General features: G+C 26.5%; 1 protein-coding gene across 1 annotated transcript; it reads right to left on the reverse strand.

Annotated features, from left to right (window-relative positions):
* Positions 1-9,262: 9,262 nt before the first annotated feature.
* Positions 9,263-11,033, reverse strand: LOC108456160 (protein SHI RELATED SEQUENCE 5-like). The gene is made up of 2 exons (XM_017754760.2): positions 9,985-11,033; positions 9,263-9,777 (listed from the first exon to the last, which is right to left on the reverse strand). Exons 1-2 carry the CDS (start codon positions 10,541-10,543, stop codon positions 9,413-9,415), a joined length of 924 nt encoding a protein of 307 aa, XP_017610249.1. The 5' UTR covers positions 10,544-11,033; the 3' UTR covers positions 9,263-9,412.
* Between the last annotated feature and the right edge of the window lie 16,075 nt (positions 11,034-27,108).

Raw genomic sequence — 27,108 nt, forward strand, 5'->3', positions numbered from 1 at the left:
AAAATTAGGTATAGTCACAAATTTAACCCCTCAACCTTTACCGCTTTTGTCAATTTGCCCACTCCTTTCTTTTCTTTTTTTTTTTTGCATTAATTGTAAAAAAATTATAAAAATTTATAAAATTTTCCCAAACATTTGAACAAATTAAAGATAGAAAAGAACCAAAACTTACTATTAATCACTACTACTAAAGATTTTAACTCGTAATTCTTATTCAACAATAAGTACAATGTATATTTGTAAAAAATCATGATGAATCTAAGCTTAGTGACTGATGTTGTGACTAGTCCCTCTTTTAGTGTATCTAAATGAATTTGATGTATCCAAGAGAAATAGTAAATATATTTGCAAATAGCAAATTAGCTAAAGACTTGCCTCATTGAGTATTGGAGGACTTCATCTCTCCTCTATAAGATTCTAAATACTAAAATCTACTCTCTTGATTACCAATAAATTTTATTCGCTAAAACCTTCTACCAATTATGAATATTTACTTCATTAATTCCTTTTAAAATTTCTAAAATTACATGTTAATATGATGGTAAATTTACCGTTAAGCTTTAGGGACTAATTTGCAAAATTTAGGGGACTTCTCTGTAAAAAATAATTTTGACTAACAATCTATTTAAAGTTATAACGGTCCAAAAGCTCCTACAAATATAATAACTAGAAAAATAAGCCTATAAGGCCTAAATCTATTGCCCATTATGATATTGAGTTTTATTAATCCTTTTAATGACCCAAACTATATGGGCCCTATAAGGCTAGCAAATGATTATTCATTATTTTCTTAGTAGTCCATTTTTCTATAATATTGTTTTGTTGGTAAAAATATTGAATTTCCTTAGGGAGAGAAATTTTTATAATGTTTCATAGTAAGAAATTTTATTTTGCTAAACATGTTTTTAGAGATTTTAAATTACATTATGTTCATCAAATGAATTCTTGTTTAATGAAAAAAACATATTTTAATTTCATTGGTAATATTATAGTGAATAAATAAATCTGAATTTCGTTATCTATTCGAGTTCAAGCAACTAGAGTTATTGAGTTAGTTGATCGAATATATTAATATTTGGGTTTGAACAACTTGTTAATTTAATCGGACATTTTATGTATAAATATATTATTAATGTTTTGATATTAAATCACTTCTTCACTGAAAAATAATTGTATCTGAAATGAGTTTAAATTTGAGTTTATGTATATAAATCATGTAAACCTTTTAGGCTATTGCTTGGTGGTAAAGATGAATCTAAGAATAAAATTTTGAGTATGGCGACAATTTGAACTATGGGTTCAAATATTCAATTTGTTTTTTCTTTATACAAATTTAGAAAATATTTGTATTTGAAATTTAAAATTATTATCCATTGCAAATTCAAGTAGATGTATATAAATACACCATATATCTATTATATGAATCCACATTACTTATTTGAATAATGAGGTGGATTCGAAAATTTGAACTTACCTTATAACTCATTATTTTATGTATATATAAAAATGAAGTTTAGCGAATTTGAATTTAGATTTTGTGAATTCGGATATCCAAAAAATGATTGGAAATTTTGAAATGGGATAATTTGATTTTGTACAATGTCATACATGAACTTTTATTTATGCAATTTTATATATGAAAATTTGATTTGATTCTTTTTACAAATCACTAAAAACATTATTGAATTAGCGTCATTTTATGTTGATATATCGCATACACAAATAATTATATTAATCCAATATAAAAATAAATGCATGTGTTCATTTCTTTAAATGTGAACAATTGAATAAAAATCAAAGTTTCATATGTACATATAAACCACAATTCAAGTTTTATGCATATATTAATTGCAACAGATTAAAATTCATATATCAAATTGCACATTGAATCAAAGTTTGTGTATAATTTTGAAATTTATTTTTTTAAAATTATTTTTTTTACATATTCAAATATTTGATGGATAATAGTATTTGATTCAAACTCAAATATGCATAGTAATGCTAGAATCATTTGTGGATAATAAAAAAAGTTAAGATTGTTATATAGATTTACCGATTCAAATTCAAATAGTTTCAATTTGAGTCTTGAACTTGATAAGTTTTTTTACATTAGAGCCTGAACTTTTTTACTTGTCCAAATTAGGCTTTGAAACAATTGTTCTCACGCTAAGGTTTGAATTTCTTTTAGTCCAATTTAGGCCTTCAACTTGACAATTATTCCTACATTAAGGTCTGAAAATTTTTTATCTAAGTAAACCTCTAAACTTGACAATTGTTTTCAAATTGGGGCTTAAACTTTTTTTTTTTCAAGTTATTTCTTAAAAGCCCTAAAATTCAAACCCCAATGTAAAAAGACATTTGCCAAATTCAAACCTAATATAAGAACAATTACCTCATTCTATATTTAATCCAATTCAAGATACCTGACTCGCGCTAACAATCCGTAACCTATATGCCAATATCAAAATGGTCACGCCATTGTTTCAGCAGTTTTGACTTTGGGTGTAGGCTGCAGTGCATGCAATGTGGTTAGCTTTACATGCAAACAGAAAAGCAGGCCTGGCCATCTTTTTTTCGGCATGGAAAATCCCAACCATTTTGCCTTCTTCATGAAAAATAAACAAACTGAGTTTTTGGACCACAAATCAGCCACAACGCCAATAAACCAAAAGATACTAGCAGTAGATTTCGCATGCCAATGGCGAAGACGATATGTCATATGCCAAAACCCTTAGTTCACCACCCTATTTTTGTCTACTGTCGGAAACCCTAGATGCTATTGTTTGGACACTACTGCCCTTTTTTCTTTTTCGGGTTAATTCTATTAGACATCACCAAATTATTACTTCCATTCTAAATTGGTCTTAAATGTCAAAAACGTTCTAATTAAGTCCTCAAAATTATGGGTGATTTCAGTTTAATTTGGTCGGGTTTTGGATTTTTTGAACCGTCCATGATAATTTGATTTGATTTGGTTATGTTCTCTGTTTTCTATATTAATTTTGAGTTTTAGAGTTTTTTTTAAAACTTATTTTTGACAAAAATAACTATGTTTTTATAATTTTAGATATTATTTGTTATTGTTTCAAAATCCTTTTGATAAATATTTCTATAAAAATTTAATTTTTCAAATAAATAAAAATTTCAATAACTCTTACATAGTTTTCTTTTTAAATAATTTTTATGTAGAATTTTAAAGTGATTTTTATTTAAATAGAAAATATTTTCTTTTACATCATAAATATTAAATAAAAATATAATTCAATTCAATTTGAGTAATTGTTGTTTTTTAACTTATATTCTATAAATTGTTCAAACACTTGGTTTTGGCCGATTTTTGATTTTTCAGTTTTTCTTACTCAACCCTTCTCAAAATATTAGTTTTGTATCAGTCAAATCCTTCCATTAGCCTAACCATTAAATGCTAGTTTGGTTCTAACTTGAACCATATTGTAAAATATGTGTGCACCTACCATATAAACAATTTGAATCTAACATATTAGAAAACTAAACAATATTACTAAAACTCATGATAACAATGTCTGTTTTAACACATCATATCCAAACAATTCATTCGATAGGTACATATATATTTAAACATGCTCCATGTAAGAATTAAGCTAACAGTAAAAGCTTAAGCCAACAGTGAGACAATCGGAAAATACTTGATCAATATTTATACTTTAAAAATTCAATAAATACTTTAAATTAAGAATCGAATCTAATCATATTTCAAGGATGTCAGTGGAATCAACCACTTCTTTTCACCGTTCCTCATCACACGATAAGGATAAATAGGGACCAAAGGTCCAAAACCCATCTTTTATTCTTGCAGTTTTGGATTCAATAATTAAGGAAGTTTCCATAACAAAATATAGCAGCAACTGTGGCAATTGAGGATCAGTGAGTATCCCAAAAACACTAAGTTTAGCTTTGGTCAGCTAATGGGCCTTTTTCGTTTTACTCAAATTATACAGCTATATGCCTATATACATATATATATATATATATATATATGCTCAGCTAAGATGATATATCTCCAGTATCACAAAACATGTTGACAATAGCAAACACAATATTTTCTTTTCTGATTTGGTATTTGAGTGTACATGATTTTCTTTTGTTCCACTTTAGCATCTGAGTTTGGATCTAATATTCATTTTAGTACTTAAGCTTTTTCAGTTTGATATTTAAGGGTTTTTTTTTAATTAAGCACCTTAGTTTAGTTTCAATATTTTACTTAGTATTTGAGTTTTTCCTTAAATAAATACTTATATTTTTTCCTCTAAAGCACGTATGTCAAATATTCATTAGACTATATAATAATATTTAGTCTAAGTATAAAATTAAACACTAAAGTCAAATTTAAGTACCAATTAAATATTAAAATTAAACTCATTATAAGTTAGATAATTATTGATGGATAATAATTAATCGATTAATGGGTCTTGCCCTCTAATTTAAGACAACTAAAAGACATTAAAACACACGTTCAAATCAAAATCAAATATTACATAGTATAACAACTTTTAAAAGAAAAACTTATGTATAGTAAAATTTAAAGTAAAAAGATATTTAAATACAATCAACATAGAGTTAGAAATTGATATATAAGTACTTTAAGAACCTCTGTGAACAGATAATATTTTGATTTTTGTGACTTAGTGGGGGCAATGGAAGTCTTATCAATGAAAAATTAGGTACCATATTCTCCGGATGCATCTAATTTAGGGTAATGAGAGTCGATTCCAAGTGTCAATGTGCAATGAAAGCATGCGGCAGCCCACATGTGAATGTCAATTCACTATCGGGTCAATGTTAAAAAAAGTATTCCATATCCCACCAAATGTTAATCACTACATATCAATTTAATTTCCTCTTCAAATCCATTCATAATATTTTAGAAAAATATCAATTTATAGTATGTTTTAATTTAAGTTTCGGGTTTATTATTTTAAGGGTTTTTTTATCTTTTTCGAATATGGTTTTAAAGCATCATTTAATTGGAGTTGATAAATTTTTTAATGATTCGATATTATTTTTAAACAAAATTTTAAATGATAATTTTGTGAGAAATTCAAGTTCTTTAAATAATAGATTCAATAAAATAAAAACCTCCCATCAAGACGAATTTTTTTTTTTTTTCGCTAGATCAAAATCCACAACAAACAAAATTGAAGAAAAATAAAAACAAACAACACAAAATAATGCCAGACCAGCTTGTGAACAGAAACCAAAACACAGAAACAACACAACACACAAGACCCCCCAAAACTCAATGAATCGTGTGTAAAACATGTTTATCTACTAAAGAATTGTAAACATTTGTACTAAGTAGGGTTGGAGCTCATACCCTACAGAATATTAGGACAAAGTGGGCAACTATATTACCATCAATTGAGAAAATATTAATTCATTGAGGGGTCGATCAATTAAGAGCAAATGATGTTTTAAAATTTTTTCCCAAAAAAGTCAAAAATTCTTCAATAATTACAATTGAGAACAATTGAAATCTTTATTAATTGATTTATAATAAGTAGTTATAAATATGCCGAATTTTCTATTTTTATTTGTTAATGAATTAAATTGATAAAATTATCATAAATTAATTCTAGGCTACATAATCAATTAAGTATGGCAGCTTTATAGCTAGGGAAATGGCCTTGGGATCTAAAATTAACTAATAATTAATATTTCGTGTTACTAAGGTTACGATAGGTGGGGGGCACTACGCCCTCTAAGTTAATTTTCCTTTTTCTTTTGAAAGGTCTTTTCATACAATGCCTTTCTCTTTAATTGAATTTTGCTAATAAATGAGGTTAGTAAGATAATTAATTCAATATTTTATAACAATAATATTGGGTTATCGAAAATATAATATTGTACTAAATTTAGTAAAGAGAAAGGATTATATAAAACTGTAATTTCATATCATTCATATTTCTTTTTAATAGGGGAATGACAAATCAGATTTTTCTTCTTGATTTTTAGTTGGATTTGAATTTTTTAGGAGAAAAAACTGTAAATCAGGAGGTTGTTATTCCCTATTAGAAAGATATAGGATGATATAAAATCACGATTTCATACAATCCAATAGACATTTTATTTATAATTTTGTACCAAAAAGAATTATTTATATTTTTCAAGGATGAAAATATATATTATTAAATATAGTAATCTTAAAACGACACTTGTTTGCAAAATCATGTATTAATTTACTCTTTATGTTATTATTTGAAACTTGAAGTATGCAATTATCTTATATATATAGCATTAGTTTATTATTTTTAAGAGATTATAAATATTTTTTAGAGAAAAGAAATTATAAATCCAATTATAGGTAGATTGTTATAATTAGAATCAATTATTATAATTTATGATGAAATTAAAATTAATATAGATAGAACTCATATATACAATATGCATATATCAAGTATGGAAAGTGATTTTATATTGGGATGAAAATCAATCTAATCTATAGCATTTGGATGATTTTTGAAATATAAGTTGAGAAATCGTGGTTATTCCAATGAAAGTTAATTTTATTTTTATTAATTTATAATTAATTAAATTAATTTTAATTTTTATGATGCAAAATAGTGAAAATATCTTAAAATTTTATATAATAATTATTTTAAAAATTCTACATAAGAGTTTTAATTATTTTATTTACTTGAAATCAATCATTTTAAAAATATTTATAAGCCAAAAATCCATTAAATAAAGCTTCCAAAATTTAAAACACAAAATTTGTATAGAAAATGAAAAAAAACCCAATTATTATTATAAATAGTTCGAAAATTTTAAAAACTCGATCAAATCAAACCATACTCACCTTTAACTTTTATTATATTTAATTTTTTCCAAGGAAAAAACAAAAATAATGGAGAAATAAATCTTAGTAAATTATGTTTTGATAATAAGAAACAATTTAATTTAGCTTAATTATTTTTTCATTATAATAATTTCTTGTAGTAACCTAGCAAGCAAAGTTTTCAATAATGACCTAATTACAACAAGGAGCACTATGAAAATAAGAGAGTAATTACCCACGCCTAATACTATTTTAAATTCTTCCATTGAAATAATCATTTATAAGTTCAAAAAAAAAAGTAATTAGGTGGTGAAAATTACAGCAAACTAGGTAAAAAAATTTGTCAATTTTTTGGCCAAATTTTAGCTTAATGACAAACAGATCTAGTAAAGTAAATTGCAATCCTAGCATTGATGCTAATGGAAATGATTCAACATCCACAATTGTCAAGCAAAACCAACCTTTTTATTTTGATTTTACTATCAAATATTATTATTCGGTAAATATTTAATGCACCGTTCGTCAATATATACATCTTATGCATCATTCGTAGATAGTAAGATGATATTTCATTACTCATGAAATAAAAAATAGTACATCGATCACTTAGAAATAAATATTAATAACTTTATTTAAATATAAATATGAAACCGAAATTTGATATAAAGCTTAAATTCTAAACCGTAAACTCTAAATCAAATAAAATTATAATAATTACAATTAATATTTAATTATACTTAAATAAAATTATTATTTATTTATAAGTCCTCCATTATTTGTTATTGTACCCAATAATAATGTGTTGTGTTATTATTTACTAATGGTATGTGAAATTGATACAATAATCATACATAAATAATAATAATTATTATTATACAAAACATTGTACTTATTCTAGTTAACATGGTTTTCCCAATTACTTGGGAGTTAAATTTTTAGGCTTTTTTTTTTATTTTCTTTTTCTTGTCATGTAAGGAATTGGTAGATGAAACAGTGTAGGTAAGGGAAATTGGTAAAATGGATACGTAATCTTGAGAAAAGGATTAGCGTTGAAGGTTTGGGCATGGAGATCCCAGTCTCAAACCTATTGATTATCAACGCATTGCTCGAGCTGCTCACTATGTACCAATTGGTGGACAAATTGGGAATGATTCTCTCAGGAACCTCCCTTAGACGATTAACAATAGACTCAATACTAATACAAAAAAATAAATTGACTATTTAATTAAAATCAATTAACTATTGCTAATGAACTTCATATGTGTTTAATTCAATTAATTCATATGTTCACTAAAAATGTAATATTTAACAAATTTCAATATTTATAATCATTCCCTATTATCTTTAGCAATGTGACCCTTTTTTTATTCTTTTTTGAGAAAAATGCACAAGGAGATGATGCTTCTAGGTCAAGTAGGCTGTAAATGCATTAATTCCTCAATAATATTTTCTTATCTTCTTCTATAAAACTCCACGAATCTTTTATTACATTTTTTTCTTGTTTTCCTACGATCCAATTATTATTATTATTATTATTATTACTAGATTTAAGCATCAATACTGAGGACAATGCTAGCTATTATTCATTTCATGATCATAAAGAACCATCATGTTCTGACCCTTCCATAATCCCTCCTAGAAATAACAAACATTTATGTTTATTTTATAGTTTAAGAAGATTACTTTTTCTCGGATTATTCTTCGAGTTTGAACTTAAATTTTCTTCCTAGACATGTAATGTATATGACCACTACCTTCAACACTTTTTAATTATATAGATTAATATTTGATATTCTAACAATTTATAATTATACACACCATTAGTAAATCAAATAATAACATTGAAAATAAAATTAATTTAATTTTTTTAAATAATGACTCATCATCTAGCTCACTGATAATCTATAGAATTGTAAATTATTAGTGCATCAAATATAAATCTTTACATATATATTTTATTTTTTATTTGAAACTCTATTGTATCTACTAATCACATTAGACATCTACTAAATCAGAAATTAAATCAGGTCAGATTCTAAACGAGGAGCAAAGCTAGTATCGGATAAATCTAGAAGGCTAGCAAAACAGAAGCATCTCTATAGATGTCCATTTAACACCTTGCGTACCTTAGCCTACTATCATTAGTCTCAAACTAAATATAAACATAAATCACATGCATATATATAATTTGCAATGGAGGGTCACACCCATGCACGTCCTATTCAAGTAGCTTATATATATAAATGCTAAATATTTGTGAATATATATGCATAAATACATATACATTCTCAAAAAATATATATTTAATGCAATGTATAATCCTATGCCTAAAACCTAATATTTCTTTTCTCGTCCCATTTTCTTTGCAACCAAACAGATTCAAGAAAGCAAACACATTCACATGTTGCACTAAGTACACTCAAATCAAAAAAACATAATATATATATATTTATGTAAAGTCATTGAAAATCTGGATTTAAATTGAAAAAAAAAAAAACATCCCATGTTATCATATGGATTCTATTTTCATTTAAATTATGAGCTTTCTAAGTTTTGGTAGATGATAACATATTTCGGAGAGACAAATGCTCGTTAAAATCAAGACCTTGGATGTGGGAAGAATTGCGTACCGGCAATAAAAGCATTGATCGGAGCTGGGTAGACCGAAGGATCGAGCATGTTCGTGCCTATATTACTTGAAGTAGCCATGGCTGTCGTCGTCGTATCGGCCATGAGATTAAGTTGCTGTTGTTGTTCAGAGTTTTCTCTGCTGCCACTGCCGCCACCGGTGTAACGAGATTCAGGTCCTTGGTCATAGAGTATACCTTTAAACACATGTCCGGCAATGTTCACCGCCGTTTGATAAGCGAATTCTTCATCAACATCGTCCATAGCACTTACTTTCACGCACCGGAACACTGCTTGTGAGCTCACTTCCGGTGGGAATTGCCCCAGTTCCAACCCTAATATATATATAAAGAAAAAGCAGACCTTAATAAATAAATAAATAAAACAGGAACCCGAATATTATGGAAATTCTTAGTCAGTTTTACCATCAAATAGTGGCTGAAATAATGGAATTTAAAAATAAAAAAAACAGGTGGGGATGGTGAGCTTTTGTCTACAAAAATATCACCATTTTTAGACCATTCTCAAGGTTTCTTTTTTACCTGAAGTGGTGGTTGTGGTGGTGGGTGATAAACGAGTACAAGCAAGTGAAGGAACATCTGTTACAACAACACCACCTTGATTCTCTTTCTGTCTTTTAGGGATCTCACCACGAAACTGATGTTGTTCTTCTTGTTGTTGTAAAGTTGCAAGTTGTTGTTGTCGTTCACGTCTTTTAGCAGCAGGAACCCAAGTACTTTTAACATGTGTTTGACACTGAAACCCTCGGCTTTTACAACAAGTTCTACACCTTAAATGTAGACAATCTTTCTTAGCTTGGTTACCACAATCTTGACAATTTATTCCTCCTTGTCTTAACCTTGAAGATGATGATTCATCGGATAAATTAAACCCACCACCGATAGTTCTTCGACTAGGACCCGTCCCAAACGGGTAGGTGCTGCTCACCACGTTTGCTTGCTGCGGTTGCTGATAATAGTACTGCGGCCATATCTCGAACCCTTTGTTGTTACTGTTGTAGATCTCTTCGTTTCTATATAAATGTAAGCTTTCTTCTTTATCTTCTTGTTTGTTTCCAGTTAAATAGAAGAAACCAGCCATTTGTTGGATACAAAATCTATCAATTTGGACCCAAAATCCATAGCAAAACACACTATCAAATACCCCTTTCAAACCCACCCAAGATCAACTAGTGGGTTTTTATGGGGGGATTTAAACAACAACTGTTGGGGTTTGGGTTTTGACCTGATCTTTCTTTGTTTTGTTTCTGGTTCTGTCTGAAAACTCTGAATTAGTTGAATTTTAAGTACAAAGGACCTGTTTTTTTTTTTGTTCTTCTAGGATGTTTTTTTGAGGTTAAAAATATGATTTTTCTTTTCGGGTAGAAATAAAATAAAGAAAAACAAGGAAGGTTTTTTTTTTTTTGGCTTTCTCTATCACTTCAATTTACCCACCAATAATGGCACGGAATTTAAGCCACTGCAACGCCGCCATGAGAACTGCCCTCCGCCCTCTGCTACACCCTTACCTCATTTATGACAAAAACCAGCTCCCTCTCTCTCTCTCTTCCTAAATTATAACCAAATATATATATAATTTTGATTTTAATCTCTTAATCTATTTATACTATATTTAATCATTTTAATTAATATTAAAAAATTTTAAGTTTTGGTCATTTAACTTTAAAAATTATAAAATGGTCATTAAATTATTCAAAAATTTTTATTTAAGTCACTAAACTATTCCAAAATTTTTATTTAAATCACTAGACTATTAATTTTTTTAAAAAAAAAAAGTCAAGCTAGCAAGTTGCAAACGACAATTTGTCAATCTGACCGGTGGATCAGTACCCATCAACGAATAGAATAACATACCTTAGATCTAAGTCGATCAAATGGTCAGTGTTGGAAATTGGAGAAGAAAATTGTTTGGATTTTGATTCTCAGATTCATGATATTCAAAGTTGTTTCATGAAAAAAAAAATCAAATTGTAGAAAAGAAGTGAAAGGAGAGCTTTCAATTGGTACATGTGGTGCAAATAGATAAGGCCATACAACAATGATTTTAACATCTCAGTAACTTAAATGAAAACTTTCAAATAGTTCAATAACTATTTTTGTAACTTTTTGAAGTTGAGTGATCAAAACGTAAACTTACTAATAGTTCAGTGACCTTAAGTGTAATTTACCCTTAATATTATTATGATGACATTTTGTCTTTTTCATACATTTATATCATTTTCAAATAAAAGAATTAAAATTACAAATCCTAAAATTGAACATGTGTTTAATAGTATTAAAATACAAATTTGTTACCACTTCACCTATATTTATTATTAAATAAATTTTAAATGAAAATATTTTTAACATATAATATTTTATTTCACTCACATCATGGGTGTAGCAAAATCTAGCTTTAATAACATTATCAACATTGTCGATTAAGCCTTAGTTCAATTGATACTGTTGTTATTGCAAGAAATAAGTTAGTTGTTGTTGTTACAATAAAAAAGAAGATGTGGGTTTGAATGTGTTTATGTGCGTATTATCATCTGATTTAAGAGTTTGGAAGAATTATAGATAATAATAAAAATTGTGTAAGAAAAAAAAACTAACTACGAAAAGAATCCATGTTACCGTTTTAAAGCGGTAGTTAATCGCCTTATAAATTTGGAGCTACTAATAATATTAGATCTAATTATTAATTTTATTATCCCTCCACGGTACGAAAGTTAAGAAGTTAAATCTTTTACGTTAATTTATTAAAATTTACTTTTACTAAAAATTTAAAAGTTAGTCTAATTGTTAACAGAAACTATTAATTTTTGTTAATTTTTACATATAAATAATTGAATTGTTAATTTTGGGTCAAAATTTAACGGCAATGTTTAATATTATTACTCAATTGAATTAATTTTTTTATTTTTTATAATGTGAGAATCGAATTTCGAACAAGCTAGAACTAGATCAATATTGTTATAAAAATTGAAAAACTTAAATTAAAGAAGAATTATATCTGAAATTTAAGACTTAAGAGGGACTAAAAAAGAAATTAGACCATGATAAACATGTAAGAACATGAATCTGTTCCAGTGGGCAGTTCTCTACAGTTTCTCTTCCAGTTGCAATGAATCTAATCAAATAAAGGTTTGAATCTCCCCTATTGAACTTTCATCTTATGGTTCAGGTTTATCCACGTGGCACGCATAAATTATTCGTCCTTTTACCGGAAAACCCGCATGTACTTTTCTGACTTTTCCTGTAATTAAGATTTGATTTTTTTCTTTATACTATTTTTTAATTGATACTCATACACATAGATTATGAATCATTTAATTATTACAATATATTTCAACATATTACTTTTATTAAATTAAAAAAAATCATTAAATATATATATCTTTATTGAAAAAGATAAATTACGCCTTAAAGTCACTAAATTATTAGTAAGTTTTATTATTTACCCTCAAAAATTACAAAATGATCACTAAACTATTTAAAAGTTTCTATTTGAGTCACTAGGCTGTTAAGTTTTTTTTTTTTTAAATCTAGCTAGCAAGCTTCAAATAATGATTCAATGATCGATACAGAGTAGAAGAATATACCTAATACGTTAGATCCAAGTCAATCTAATTGTCAATGTTGGAGAAGAAAATTATTTGGATTTTGATTTGTAGATTTTGATGTTTAAAGTTGTTTCATAAAAAAAAAACTAAATTGTAGAAGGGAATGGGAATGAGAGCTTTCGATTGGTGCGAGAGGTGAGAATAGAGAAGGCCATACAACAACGGTTTTAACAGCCCAATAACATTTTAGTAGTTCTGTGACCATTTTATAACATTTTAAAGTTGAGTGATCAAAACGTATATTTATTAATAATTTAGTAACCTCGGGTATAGTTTACCTTAAAAATTATAAATAAATTATAAAATTTTTAAAAGAATTCAGGGGATGGTGTGGAGCAAGGAATGCCATGCCATTACACCTTAACAAAATCTAAGTTTAAATACCAAATTGAGAAAAAAAAAGTTACCACGTTTTGAGACTAATGTTAACAAAAAAAAAAAAAAAGTTAAGGAGCAAAGCGGAAAACATTAAGAAGTCCAGGGGATAAATGTTAATTTATCCCAAAAACAATAAATCATTTTGGTGACTATTTTTATTTTCTCCACCCTGTCTCCAGAGGGAATTTGTTTTCTTTGGTCAATCTCTTTATTCTTAATTATTCCAAAAATTTCTTCATGTAAATCATTATTTGGAAATCACATTTTTCACAATGAATTTTGCTTCTAAATCTTTGAATTAATAATGTAAATTTAGAATTCAAGTCTTTTCACAAAATTATTTTTCATATTTTAATTATTTTTATTAAGGAATACATGCATAGCACAATGGAATAATATTTGAATTTTCGTTATTCTTCATGTTATTATTTTCATGTCACATGACACGCCGTAAATTTAATAAAATATTATTTCTAGGTTCACATTCAGTCAACCTAGACACGAATTTAAATTTATAAATTAATTCTTTTAATATCTCATAAATTTTATATTTTTATAATTATTTTATAATTCATATTTAAGATTTGTGATTATTCTTTTAATAATATTATTTTTAAGATTTTGACTTGCATTTTCTTTAAAATCGTAATGTGCCTTACCATTCGTACAATACTTGATATTAGTATTTCATTACTTCTAACAATATTCCATTCGAGCATAAGATAAATAAAACTATTTGGCAAATATATATTTTTTTATTTTAAAAGGTAAATTCATTAATTCATTGAATGAATGAAACCATACAACTCAAAGGAAAAATAACAACAATCGTCGTCCTAGACAGTGAATGACAAGCTTCATCAACATAACAAAAGCTTTAAACTCAGCATCAATAGAACATTATGACAAGTTGCAACAGCCTATGTCAAAACTCAAGCACGACATTTCTGAAGTGATTGCAAACACTTAATACATACGGTACAAAAACCAGCCCTAGGTGGTCCAAAGCGGCGAGCAAAAATCGACAAAAGTATCGAGCATTCGCCAAACTAAAGAGGATGACAACAAAATCATCCCTAAAATCAATTGCAAAATAAAGATTACATGCATAAACAATACTAAAAAACGTGCTACAAAAACAGACTAAAAATCAATTATTATTAAATCAATAATCTAAACAATTCAAAATCCAGTTATTGAAAGATTGCTTTCAATATCATTAATTCACATTACTTTAGGGAAAAACAAATACGTGTGATAATTGTTCAACCTATTATTAATACACTCTTTCTTTATCATATAAGTAAACAACTTGTGAAAAAGCAACCAAAGACAATTTTGTTGCTAACTAAAATTATTAATTCTCATTACTTCTACATCCACATTGAATTTCATTTTCATTTCATACGTGTATTTTATAAGATGTCAATGGAATTTATTGATATAATCTCTTCCATATATACTCATTACGCTTCTCACTCTCATATCTTACTATATATGGCTTATAAATTTCAATATAAAATTAAAATCTTTCAAAAATTTTAAAATTAAATTTTAGGTTCGAGTTATTAATCTTATATAAGTGTACAAATTCTTTTCAAAAGTAAAGCCAAAAATTATTTTAAAGGTAGAGATGAATAGTAAATTTTGAAAGAGTCAAAGTACAGATTTTATCATCATATTAATTTATAACTTCATAAAATTTGAAGGGGCTAAATAGTAGATTTCCATTTTGGCTCGGCCCCAATTCTCTTCTAGATTTATTTTGGTTAGTTAATCATTCATTTCAGTACTTATAATTATTTTTTTAAAGGGTTAGCTAGATATATTCTATTTTGTTTGTTTTATAGTTTAAATTTAAATGGAAAATTATTTAGTACACTATAAATAAATTTTTTAGACACCGTGAGTAGGGTTATAAGGATAATACATATCCTATTTAGGGTGTATTAAAACTAAAAATAATAATTAAAAAAATTAAGAATATGTGACTGTTTCTTAATTCCGCTTGTGAAGTAAAAAATTGTATTTCTAGTGGATGAAATAATTACCTATTAAAAATTTGATAAATAAAGTACAGATAACTTGTAGAGTTTCATTTTAACTACATTATCAATGTATTTAATAATAATAATCTATAATTATGATGTAATTTTAATTTTTGTTTAAAAAACATTTTCCCTTTAGGATAATTTCGGTACAAAATCTAAACTATGTCACACATTTTAAATTAATCTTTAAATTTTAAAATGTTTTAATTATATTATTAAATTATTGATGTTATATTAATCGGTCCTTCAATTATTAAAATCGTTAATTTAATTATTAAATCATAATATATCAAATCTTACGTGATATAATTTAATATAAAATTTTGAAGAAAAGAAGACGTTATCCCATAACTTTTAAAAGCATAAAGTAAAATTGATAAAAGAGAGAGTGAGCGGTAAAACTTTTGTAAAAAGCCTTCAAAAATCTAAAATCAAAATTTTTACAATATTTATTTTTCTTTAAACTTTTCATTTAAAATTATATCACATAAGATTTGACATCTCATTTAATGGTTAAACTAATAATTTTGTAACGGAATGACCTTATTGATATAATTTCAATAATTTAATAATATAATTAGACTCTTTAAAGTCTGATGCCGAATTTAAAATAAATAAATCAATAAAATAAAATAAAATAATAATGCCTAAGTAACTAGAAAATATTTAATTATTAATATTATCAAACAATCACGTGGAAACCGCGTGAAATTAGCGGCCCCTAATTATTGGATTTAAAACTAATTAAGTATATTATATTAATATTAATATGAATTATTAAGAAAAAAGGTACGGACGGCGGCTTTTGTCCCCCAATCGTACACCATAAGCCGCTTCACTAAACAGGCTTTTCCCATGCCTAATCAAACCTTTTTTTTCTTTTCTATATAATTTAGTTAAAATAATAATTTCTAATAGCATTTGACAAAAATTTAACATCCTAAAATGTTTCCTATTTTTCTAATATTTAAGGCTTAAAATAGATGTGTTTATAGTTGGGGTTATTTGTCAAAATTCAAAGCTTCGTGCAATATTTGAAAACGTATGGATGATAATATCAAGTTCGAAAAATGGACTTAGGTAAAAAAAGAATCTTTTTTTATTTAATTAGGTTTAATTACACTTGTATTCACTCAAATACTTGTAAGTTTTTTTTTTTGTTATTCAACTCTGAAAAGTTACAAAATAATTATCCAATTATTCAAAAGTTTCTTTTTTGGTCACTAATTTTAAATGGCTAAGGGAAAGATGACGTGTCAGCTTTTCAAATTTGGCATAATAATAATATTAACCCTTAATATTTATATATTGTATTAATTTAGTATTGATTCTAAAAAATTAACCTTTAATGTTTACACATTGTGTAATTTGGTATTTTTTTGTGATCCCTTCACCTAAAAAACTAAAATAAATAAAATAAATCTATCAACTAAATTTGATTGAAAATATACAAAAATAGAAACACCCAAAATTCAAGATAATAATTTTCATCTTTTCTCATTTTCTTAAAACCAAATCTTTAATGTCACAAAAAGAGAGTAAATCTATAAAAAAAAGAGACCAAATTACACAATGTGTAAATGTTGAGAGTTAATTTTTTTGGAATTAAGATTAAATTGAAAAAGTTATAAATATTGAGGGTTAAAATTACTATTATGCCAATTTTAAAAGTTGTCAAGTAATCTTTTCATATCTTTTCATTAGTAATTTAATTGCAGATGACTGAAAAAGAAATTTTTGAATTATTATGTGACCAAAAAGAAAATGTTGAATAGTTAGTGACTATTCTATAACTTTTCATAGTTAAGTGACAAAAAAAATTCTAATAATTGAGTGATTACTAATATAGTTTACCCTTTAAAATATAAATCAAGTTCAAGCTTCAATATTTAAAACTCGACCATAAGTCAGTTTTGTCCATTTTCAAGTTCATAATACTAGTGTATTTCAAAGACCACAAGGAGCATATTCGTTTACCAACCGTCAATTAACTATTTTATTTTTAATTAGTAATAATATAAAATTTTAATATTTATATCTTAATTAATTTAAATTAATTAGAGAAAATAATTATGACATAGATATGATATCATCATTTTTATCATGATAATTTTAATTTTGACCTACGATAATTTTAACTTGACACCTATCACAGTCAAATTTTTTGTCAACAATATATAATTTTAATATTTATCAATTAAAATATTAATCAATATATTTTAAGTTGATTGTAATTAGGGCCCGAGACAATGATTAATCCCATTTTTTTTTTCTTTTTCTTATTTGACTCTACTTTCCTTTGTTAGCTTCTTGTCTTCATTTTCTAATACTTGATTAGATAGTTAATTATTTGATTATGTAAGTATGAAACATGGAGCTCCTAACTTCGATGAAAAATATTGGGGGCTGATCTCTTTGGTCATTTTTAAACCCTAAATTGCCTTTTTTTTTTTGGACAACAATGAAAAGAAATACTACAAAACAGCCCCTCTTCGAGGTACGATGAAAGCTACCTTCTTTTGTATTTTATTTTATTCTCTTGAACTAAATGAGTTTTTTTTTTCTTACAAAACAGCCCCATTCTTTTTTCTCTCTTTTTTTTTTTCCTTTATATGTTTTTTATTTTCGGTCCTCGTTTTTCAAAATATTTAATTATGACGGTAAAAATATCATGGAGGTCCTTATATTGGTAATCAGATTGTTATTTGCCTCTTTTGCACAAAAATGAGCAAATTAGTCTTTGATGTTAGAGTAAAAAGCAAACCATGGTCATGTGGCATCTACATCAGTATGAGGTACATGTGGCATGTCATATGCCACAATTTGACATTCTATCAGTCATGCGTATAGAATTTTTAATAGAAAAGACTAAAATTCTCCTTTGATCTAACATACAGAGTTTAATTTGCCCAAATTTTTATTAGAAATGACAAAATATAATTTGACTCCTAATATAAGGACCTTCATAGTACTTTTATCATAATTTAAACAAAATAATTAATAGTATTGAAAACAAAATATAATCCTAAATTTGAACATAATAGACAAACCAAACAATAATTTAACTATACAAATTTATAACTAATTGAGAATCTAGTTTTGGACTAATGGTGTAATTAGAAAAATAGTTAGGCTAGTTTTTGTTGCATGGTTCATACTTGAAAAAGTTTTGGGACTTCAACCCAAAAAAATTTTAGTTACACCTAATTAATTATATTGGTAATTTTAACCCTAATCAAGTAGACTCGAATTTAAATGTTTAAAATTGTCGTATTCAATGATGAAGTTAGAGAGGGCTAACAGCAACCTTGACCTCAAAAATAATAAAATTATTTTAAAACCCTTTTAAAAATTATAAAATTACAAATTAATATAGTAATAAAATTTTATTTTAATTTCTCAAATATTTATAATTTACTTTTAACTTTTCTGACTTCACTCCTACCCGTACCTAAACTTTTGCCAATGCTAATCGTCAGCTACCCGCAAGTGTTATAAAGTAAGGTTTGAATAGGATTAAAGTTAGGTTTAGGGTTTTAATTAAACTCATTGTCAAAAGGTTGTTTGGGACCTCATCGAGCCATTAAAAGAGAAACTAATTAATCTTGCAAGTTGGACTAATTTAGGTTTTTCTTTTTTGACAATAGTTGTTTAATGTCATATTAGGGAAGTTTATATTAGGTCATTTTCAATTGAGTTATCATTATGACGTGTCACTTCTTACCATTATTTTGTTTTTTTCTTCTCTCTTTTACTTTTTTTAATCACATCAAATATGTGGTTATGATTAACAAAGGGAAAGGATATGTAAATTATCTCTAAACTAATTTATTTCTTACAATAATTGTTATGTTTTTTTTATTGTACTCGAATAACAATTTTTTTATTTTGATTTTATTCAAATACGTATTTATTTTCAAATAAAAATTACTATTTACTTAATGGTCTAAAGTTAGCACCTTTAGTCAGATCAATGATAAAAATTCAAACACATGTCAAAATCAAATTTGAAAATGTCATTTATGGGTTAATTTCACCCCATATTAAACTATGGTTTCGATATTTTAAAAAGTTTTAATAAAATTTTTAAAGTATCAATATTGTATCAACCGTGTCCTTCTATATTAATAAACATTAGCTTGAGTGTTGAATGTTAGCTCGAATTTGACGTGGGGAATCTTTAAAATGCATGAATCAAATTTAAAACAATATGTACCTATTGCCTAGACATTTTAGATCTTACCTGTTAAAAAAGGAGAAAGAAATAGCCCCTTAACATTTAATGACACACTCTCTTTTTAACGTGTCATATCTAAATTATCTACTCATATACACATTAAAATTTGATCCACATATTTGAATTGGTTTTTAATGCCCAAACTAACGTTAGGCTAATAAAAAGGACTTGATTGATAGAACTTGGTTATAGTTTGAGATATCTGATGAAATTAACTCTTTATTTATATATACTTTATGTTAAATTCGAGTTAGTATTTAATGTCTAAACTTATATTAGACTGATAAAAGAATTTAATTGATATCATATCGACACTTTAAAGATCCCATCAAGATATTTTGAAATGATATAAATTAATGTAGAATTTGAGTCTTATTTGAGAATATCTAGTGAAATTGACATTTACCCTAGGATAACAAATATTCTAATTACAAATTACTAGAGGGATTAAAGTGGATGATATAGCATCTAAATTTGAGTAGTAGATTGATGATCAACAATGCTCCATAGGCATTTCCTAGTAAATTAATTAACTTCACATCATATAAATAAGATTACATAAATTCAATTTTCTTTTTTTTATAACATATTATAATTTTACACACCAGATTATATATAAATATGAAATCATCCCAAAATAGATATAACGTAAGGGATAAGTTATATACTAAAAAGTGGAATGGTACTTCATTTATTATTCAATTATTTTATGAAATATTATTTTATAAAATATTATAAAGTAAATGTACTCTTGTATCTTCTTTTAGCCTTTTACCGACATCCAATTTTTTTAATTTCTTATTCTCCTTTATTTTTCCTTCTGTTCTTATTTAATTCTTTTTACAAAATTTATGGAATGAAATTTAAAAGAAAGAAGAGCTAGAATCAAGTAAAAGTATAATATATTAGAAATCGGATTTTACCTTGTTTTTTTATTTATTTAAAGAATAAAATGATCATTATATTGTAAATTTTATTTATTTTTATCGTTAAAATTGACGCGATTAAATATTGATGTACAAGAATTATTTTTCAATAATAAAATTGATAGAATTTTGATAGAAGAATCGGTTTACTCTTTGATCTAAAATACGATATTAATTTACTCATTTTTAATAGAAAAGGCAAAATATAATCTAACTCCTAATACAATGACTTCGATAATACTTTTATCATTAAAATTATTAGAGTATAAATTAATTTTTCGAATTGGATTTAAATTAATAAATTTAGATGAAATAAATGAAACATTTGAAATTATCAAATCATTTCAACTTTAAATTTATTTTTTATTGGATTGATTTTGGTTTTTGGGTTTGAATTTTTTTAAATGATACGTGGAAGTCTCCATAATTCTGTTCCATTTCCATTTTACTCTCCAACGGCGCCTGCTTTTATTTATTTATTTGACATTATTAGTACATTAAGTAATGGTAGATCCGGTAGTCATCATCAAAGCTCACCAAATTATATGTCAAATTCTATCTTCGACTAGAAACTTTAGTTTGAATTTTTTTCATTCTCTTAGTAAGGTGTGGTAATTTGATGTGTGCATATAGAGATATTGAAATAATAAAATACAAAGAAGTTAGTTTAATTTATATTTGTAAGATTTTACTTCAATAAGAATTCTATTATTAAATTCGTAGTACAAATAATGATTTAAACACAATTTTTAATTTTACTCAAACGATGAAAATAACGTTTTCACCTATAGGTAATTGAAAGAAGTGGGGTAAACTTCTTTCCTAGCGTTTGGACTAAGTTTGAATTTTGGATTCATCATTATTGAAGGGCTTTACTCGAATACCATCGTGACCTTAATAGGATTCAACCATAAAATGAATAAGCACACATGATTATATATTTTAAAACAAAACAAATTTTTCTATGAAAGAAAATTTATTTAATTACTTGAAATCACATCAATAATTATTTCCACATAAAATGTCACGTCAACATAATAATGGTTGAGTCCGTCGCTATTCATGGACACTTTAGCATAGTAAAAATGGAAGATGATTTTCATTGGTCAATGAGTTTAATTGATAAAAATTTCAAGTTTGAGGACTTATTAGGTATGTTTTTTTTTTTAAAATACCTATCACTCATATATTACATGTATTCATGATTCTGACATGACAGTTCATACTTACGAGAACAAGATATCAATAGATCAATTGGGTTTCAAGGAGTAAAAAAATTAACTAATACATAAAAAAAAATTAACTAATACATAATCGACATATGATATCTCAGAAATGACCAAATACGTCCCTTTTAAGGTCCTCAAACAACAAAACAGGACTTATAATTTCAGCTATCTCCCTTCTTCTTCTCAAACTCAAGATTTTTTAGAAAACTCAAATTCTAATTATCTTTACTCACAGCTCTTCACCTACCTTATATCGACAAGAATAAATATACTAGTTTGACCGATATTAGAACACAATTAATTGTGGTAATTTTGGGTATATCATTATCATTCTGATTAAATGTTTTTACAGTAATATCAATTCCAACTTTTTTTCTTTTCTTTTCCTTTCATGGGCGGTGGGAGCTGACTAATCATCTCAATGGGACAAAGCTAAAAAGCTTAGCTTAGCCATATTCATTTAGCCAAAGACTATAATTATTTGTAGTTTTCTACCTGCTCCTTTTGAAAGAGAAAACAAAAATAAAATATAAAATTGGAAACACAAAAGTGTATTTCATCAAAGCCAAATTTTTTGTTGTACAAAAGACCAAACCATTTGACCTAAGGAAGACCTATCTCTATTATCAAATACAAACTGTAATTTCACTGTATTTCTATCGGATTTTGAACATTTCTTGGCCCAAAATCTTTTTAAAAGGGAAAAAAATGGTTATAAAATTAGTATGGAAAAGAAACATGAAAAAGTCAAATTCTTGTTTTAGACCTTGTATTATATTTAGTTTGATGGTTTACTCTCTCTACTTTAATTTAATACGTTTTAATCCTTCTACTATTAATTATGTCTTAGTCCCAATCACTAAGCAATTAAAAAATTTAGTTATTCACCTTAAGTGAATTTAAGAAAAAAAAAATCCTTAATATGAAATTCTAAGTCAACCCCGATTTAATTTTTTTTTAATTTTATGTCATGTTAGCAAATTCGACTAAAACATAATATTAATATCAGTGAAGAAGTCAAATTATATTAAATTAAAGTATTAAAACTAAATTTAAAAGTTGAGATTAATATAAACACAAAAGTTCGATTTTAACCTAAGCAAATCCTAAAGTTTAAAACAGCACCTTGAGTCACATCAATAAGGTGAAGTCAGGAAATTGTTTTATGGGAGCCAAAAATGAATAATTTTATTTGAAAAGACTAAAAATGTAATTTTATTATTATATTAACTTGTAATTTTTTAAAAATCAAAAGAACTATATAACACCCTTTCCCTTTGCCCCTACACTTAAATTATATGATTTGCAAACTTGATTTTTTTTTTATAATTAAGTTATCTTCTTTATCTATTTTATGGTACATGAAAATTAATATTTTCGAGGTTCATAGCTATTCCTTATAACAGTTTCATTTTTAAGGTTTGAACTTAAGTTCTTTTCATGAGAATGCAATGCATCTTATCACTACACTCAATATTTATTGGTTATGAGTTTAATCCAATTTTTTTGTTTAATTACATGTGTTCTCACTCATTTTAAAGTTGAAAATTAATTTTGTTAGAATCAGATGTAATATTTAAATAAAACCTTCCTAGCAACAATAACTCTAAAATTCAAACTCGATCGAATATTTGAGAAAGACTTATTCATCATCACAAGCATATTTTACTTTCCAATGAAGATTCAAAAAAGGTGGGGGAATACATGAAACAAGCTGCATAATAAAAACCACTGAAAAACTTTCTCCGATCATCTCAACATATTCATTGTTTGAACCTCACACATGTAGGGGTCCTCTCAGATATAGAGAAAGGTGTCTGTCTCTCCTTCAATTAGAATAAATCAGAGCTGAGCCCTACCCTATATATGTATATATAGCCCTAACAAAAGCCGCCCAAGCTCAACCAAAAAGGATGGCCGGGGGAGACACTTGGTCCAATTTAGGTGAAGATTTTTAAAGTGCAATGGGTGGGGATGTAATATAGATTTATAGCCTTTATCAATAGTACTTACTCTTAACTTAAATTTCTTATTACATTCTCAATTAAACTTAAGTGATTAATACAATGAATCAGTACTCATCGATGAATAAAGGAAAGATTTTATATCCAAATCGACCTGATAGTCAGTGTTAGATATCAAGAAAGAAACTAAATTATAAAAAAGAAGGGGAATGAACGCTTTCGATTAGTGCAGACAGTGTGAATATAGAAGGCCATACAACAATGATTTTATCACCTCAATAACTTAAATGAAAACTTTCAAATAGTTTAATAACTATTTTGTAACCTTTCTAAAGGACAGTGGTGGATTTGGCATGTGCCAAGGGTAAAACATTTAGATGTAAACTGAATGACTAAACTATGTCTAAATTAGAAATCAAATCTATAGATTTTTTATGTACGTTCGAGTGAGGTCTTGGAGGTTTTTCATCAAGATATAGCTAGTGGAACTCCATCTCAATTGATGTAATTTTTTTTCACTAGATAAATATACTTATCCGAAAAAAACATATTATAATATTGTCTATTGATAATTTAAAATGTAGTTTCACAAAAGACATACAATTCTGTCATTTTGGGCCGTAGGGGAGACTTGGTAAACTTCAGACTAATATGCTATGGTCCCCCACTTCGGCCTTTGTAAATAAAGAGAGAGAGAGAGCCATGGGGGATGTGGGATAGGGTTAGAGTGGACCCACTGGGCTTTTTGCATGTGATGGGCATGATTGAGATGATTTATACATAGGGGTGCATTAGCTTTTTGCCCTTTTTAAGAAGATAATTTTGATACATCATCTTAAAAATATTCAAGACTTCAAAAATAGAATTGGAAAGACGAAATAAATGCGTTTAACCTTGTTAAGGGTTAGTTGATTTTGTTAAATAAAGTCTGCGAAGTGTTATATGTTAAGAGTTAAAGTAGATTTTTTTACATGTGTAATATTATCCTCAATTTAAATTTTATTTTTTAATTATACGAGTGTTTAAAGAAACAAAAAATTCACAAAGTGAAAATCCTTTAACGAATGCATAAGAAAGCAAACTAAATTTGATTGCACATGGATGGATTCAAACCCTATGCTCTAAAAATTTAAAAACTTTTATAGGTGATAATGCTACCATTTGATATACTCAACCTCCCCCCAATAAGGGTGCAGTAAAAAATTATTATTTTAACTTCCTTATATAATTAAAATTTACAAAAATATTCAATGCTTTACTTTTGGATTTTGTTGGTAAAAATATAATGGAAAATTTTGTATTAGGAGTTAGATTATATTTTATCTCTTTTACGATAGATTAAAAATAAAATAATCATTGTCAAAATTTTTATCTATTTCTACTGTTAAAAACTAATATAATCGATTTAAGTAACTAACTATTTACGTCTTTGTATGATATGTACTCATGTTGACGTATAATGACTAATTTTTAATAATAGAAATGAATAAATTTTTTAACAAAAAAATTAATTTACTTATTTTTTAATAGAGAAAACCAAATATAATATACAAATTGTGACATAATTGTCTCAAAAGAAAGGGTTACCCACAACTTGTTATCACATGCCTAATCTACTACTAACTTTTTTTTCACACAAACCCAAAGGCCCTCTTTAGCTATTAACAAGAGATGCCTCATAAAAGAAAAGGGGAACAACAAAAATTTCCGTATTTCTCCCGAAACACAAAAGCTTTTTTTTTCATTTTCCATCTTTTAAAAAGGTTGATACTACTACCACGATTCCTTTAAAGCAACACTCAAATTATTGTAGGGTAAATGGGGCTCATCAACTTATCTGGAGTTGGTCGGTTTGATCAGAATTTAATAGTTTTTTTAGAAGTAGTATAATTTTTTCGATTAATTATTAAAATGACTCAACTTAAAAATTATGTACGTAAATGACTTATGTTTTACAATGCATATCAGTGTCGCTATTTCTATTGGCGGCACCACCCCGTAATCACTGAACAATCATCAGCTTTTTTAAAAATATATTTTTTGGTGTCGTCAGATATATTAACGGTACTGGACTGAAGTGTGATTATGTAAAATATTCAGGGGTTGATGATTTTTTAGGGATATATTTGGGTTATTTAAATAAGAATTATATATATATTAAGTTTATTGTTTTTTAAAAAAAACAAGAAGGGTTTCTTTTTATTATTCTTATATTTTTATGTGTTATTTAAATTTAATTTAAAAATGGGATAAACTTAACATGCAAATAAATCAAAATTTTGAAAAGTATTTAATTTGGTGCCGCCATACCTTAAGGTGACACCCTTTTTTCAGCCTATCTAAAAAAGGTAATTGCTTCATTAGGTTCTTAAACGTTTTAGATAATCATACTTTAGTCTAGTGTCGCCAATTTATCTGGCCGCACCCAAAATATATGTATTTTAAGTCTAATGATTGTTCAGTGATGACGGAGTGGTGCGGCCAATGAGAATGGCAGTATCGGTGTGCACTGTATGAAACGGGTCATTTTCGTATAAAATTTTACATCTAGGTCATTTTCTTAATTAATCAACTTTTTTGGATCAATTTAAAGAAAACGAATTTAAATGAAATAATTTTAAAATATTATTATTTAATATTAATTATAAAATCATAAAATTATATTTTAAAATTTTTTATTAAAAAGTGAAACGAATTATTTAAACAAATAAAATAGGTGGATTCAAGTTCGAGACCGAAGTTTGTTCCCAATAAGACCCTTAATGCCTCTTAGAAGTTTTGGGCATGTTTGCGCAAAATCCAGTATAAAATTGGAAGAACTATCATGAAATTGGGCCTTTAGCGATAGGTCCAATGTTGCCTAATGGAATCTAGCTACGAGTTATATTTGCAAAAATAAAGTCTTGTAAATTTGATATTTTGATCATTTATATTATATAAATTTTAACACACTTAAACATTCGTTTTTTTAATAATATTTATAGTATAATCATTCAAATATTTAAAATTATTAAGTCCTTCAAGTGGTATAATTATATATAATTTTATTGGGTTGGTATTTGATATAATAATATTATTATGTCATTCAATTTAACCCTTTCGATATTAATTAAAGATTGCTAATCAAGAAGTGATAAAGCTGCTTTTGAGGCCATTACCTGCTTTCTAAAAAAATATATCTATTAGTATTTGTAATTTACCCGCTTACATACCTCAAGATATTCCCTTTTTTCTTTCTATTAATGCATATTGTCTA

Source organism: Gossypium arboreum, chromosome 6 (assembly GCF_025698485.1).
Source record: "Gossypium arboreum isolate Shixiya-1 chromosome 6, ASM2569848v2, whole genome shotgun sequence".
Lineage (NCBI taxonomy): Eukaryota > Viridiplantae > Streptophyta > Magnoliopsida > Malvales > Malvaceae > Gossypium > Gossypium arboreum.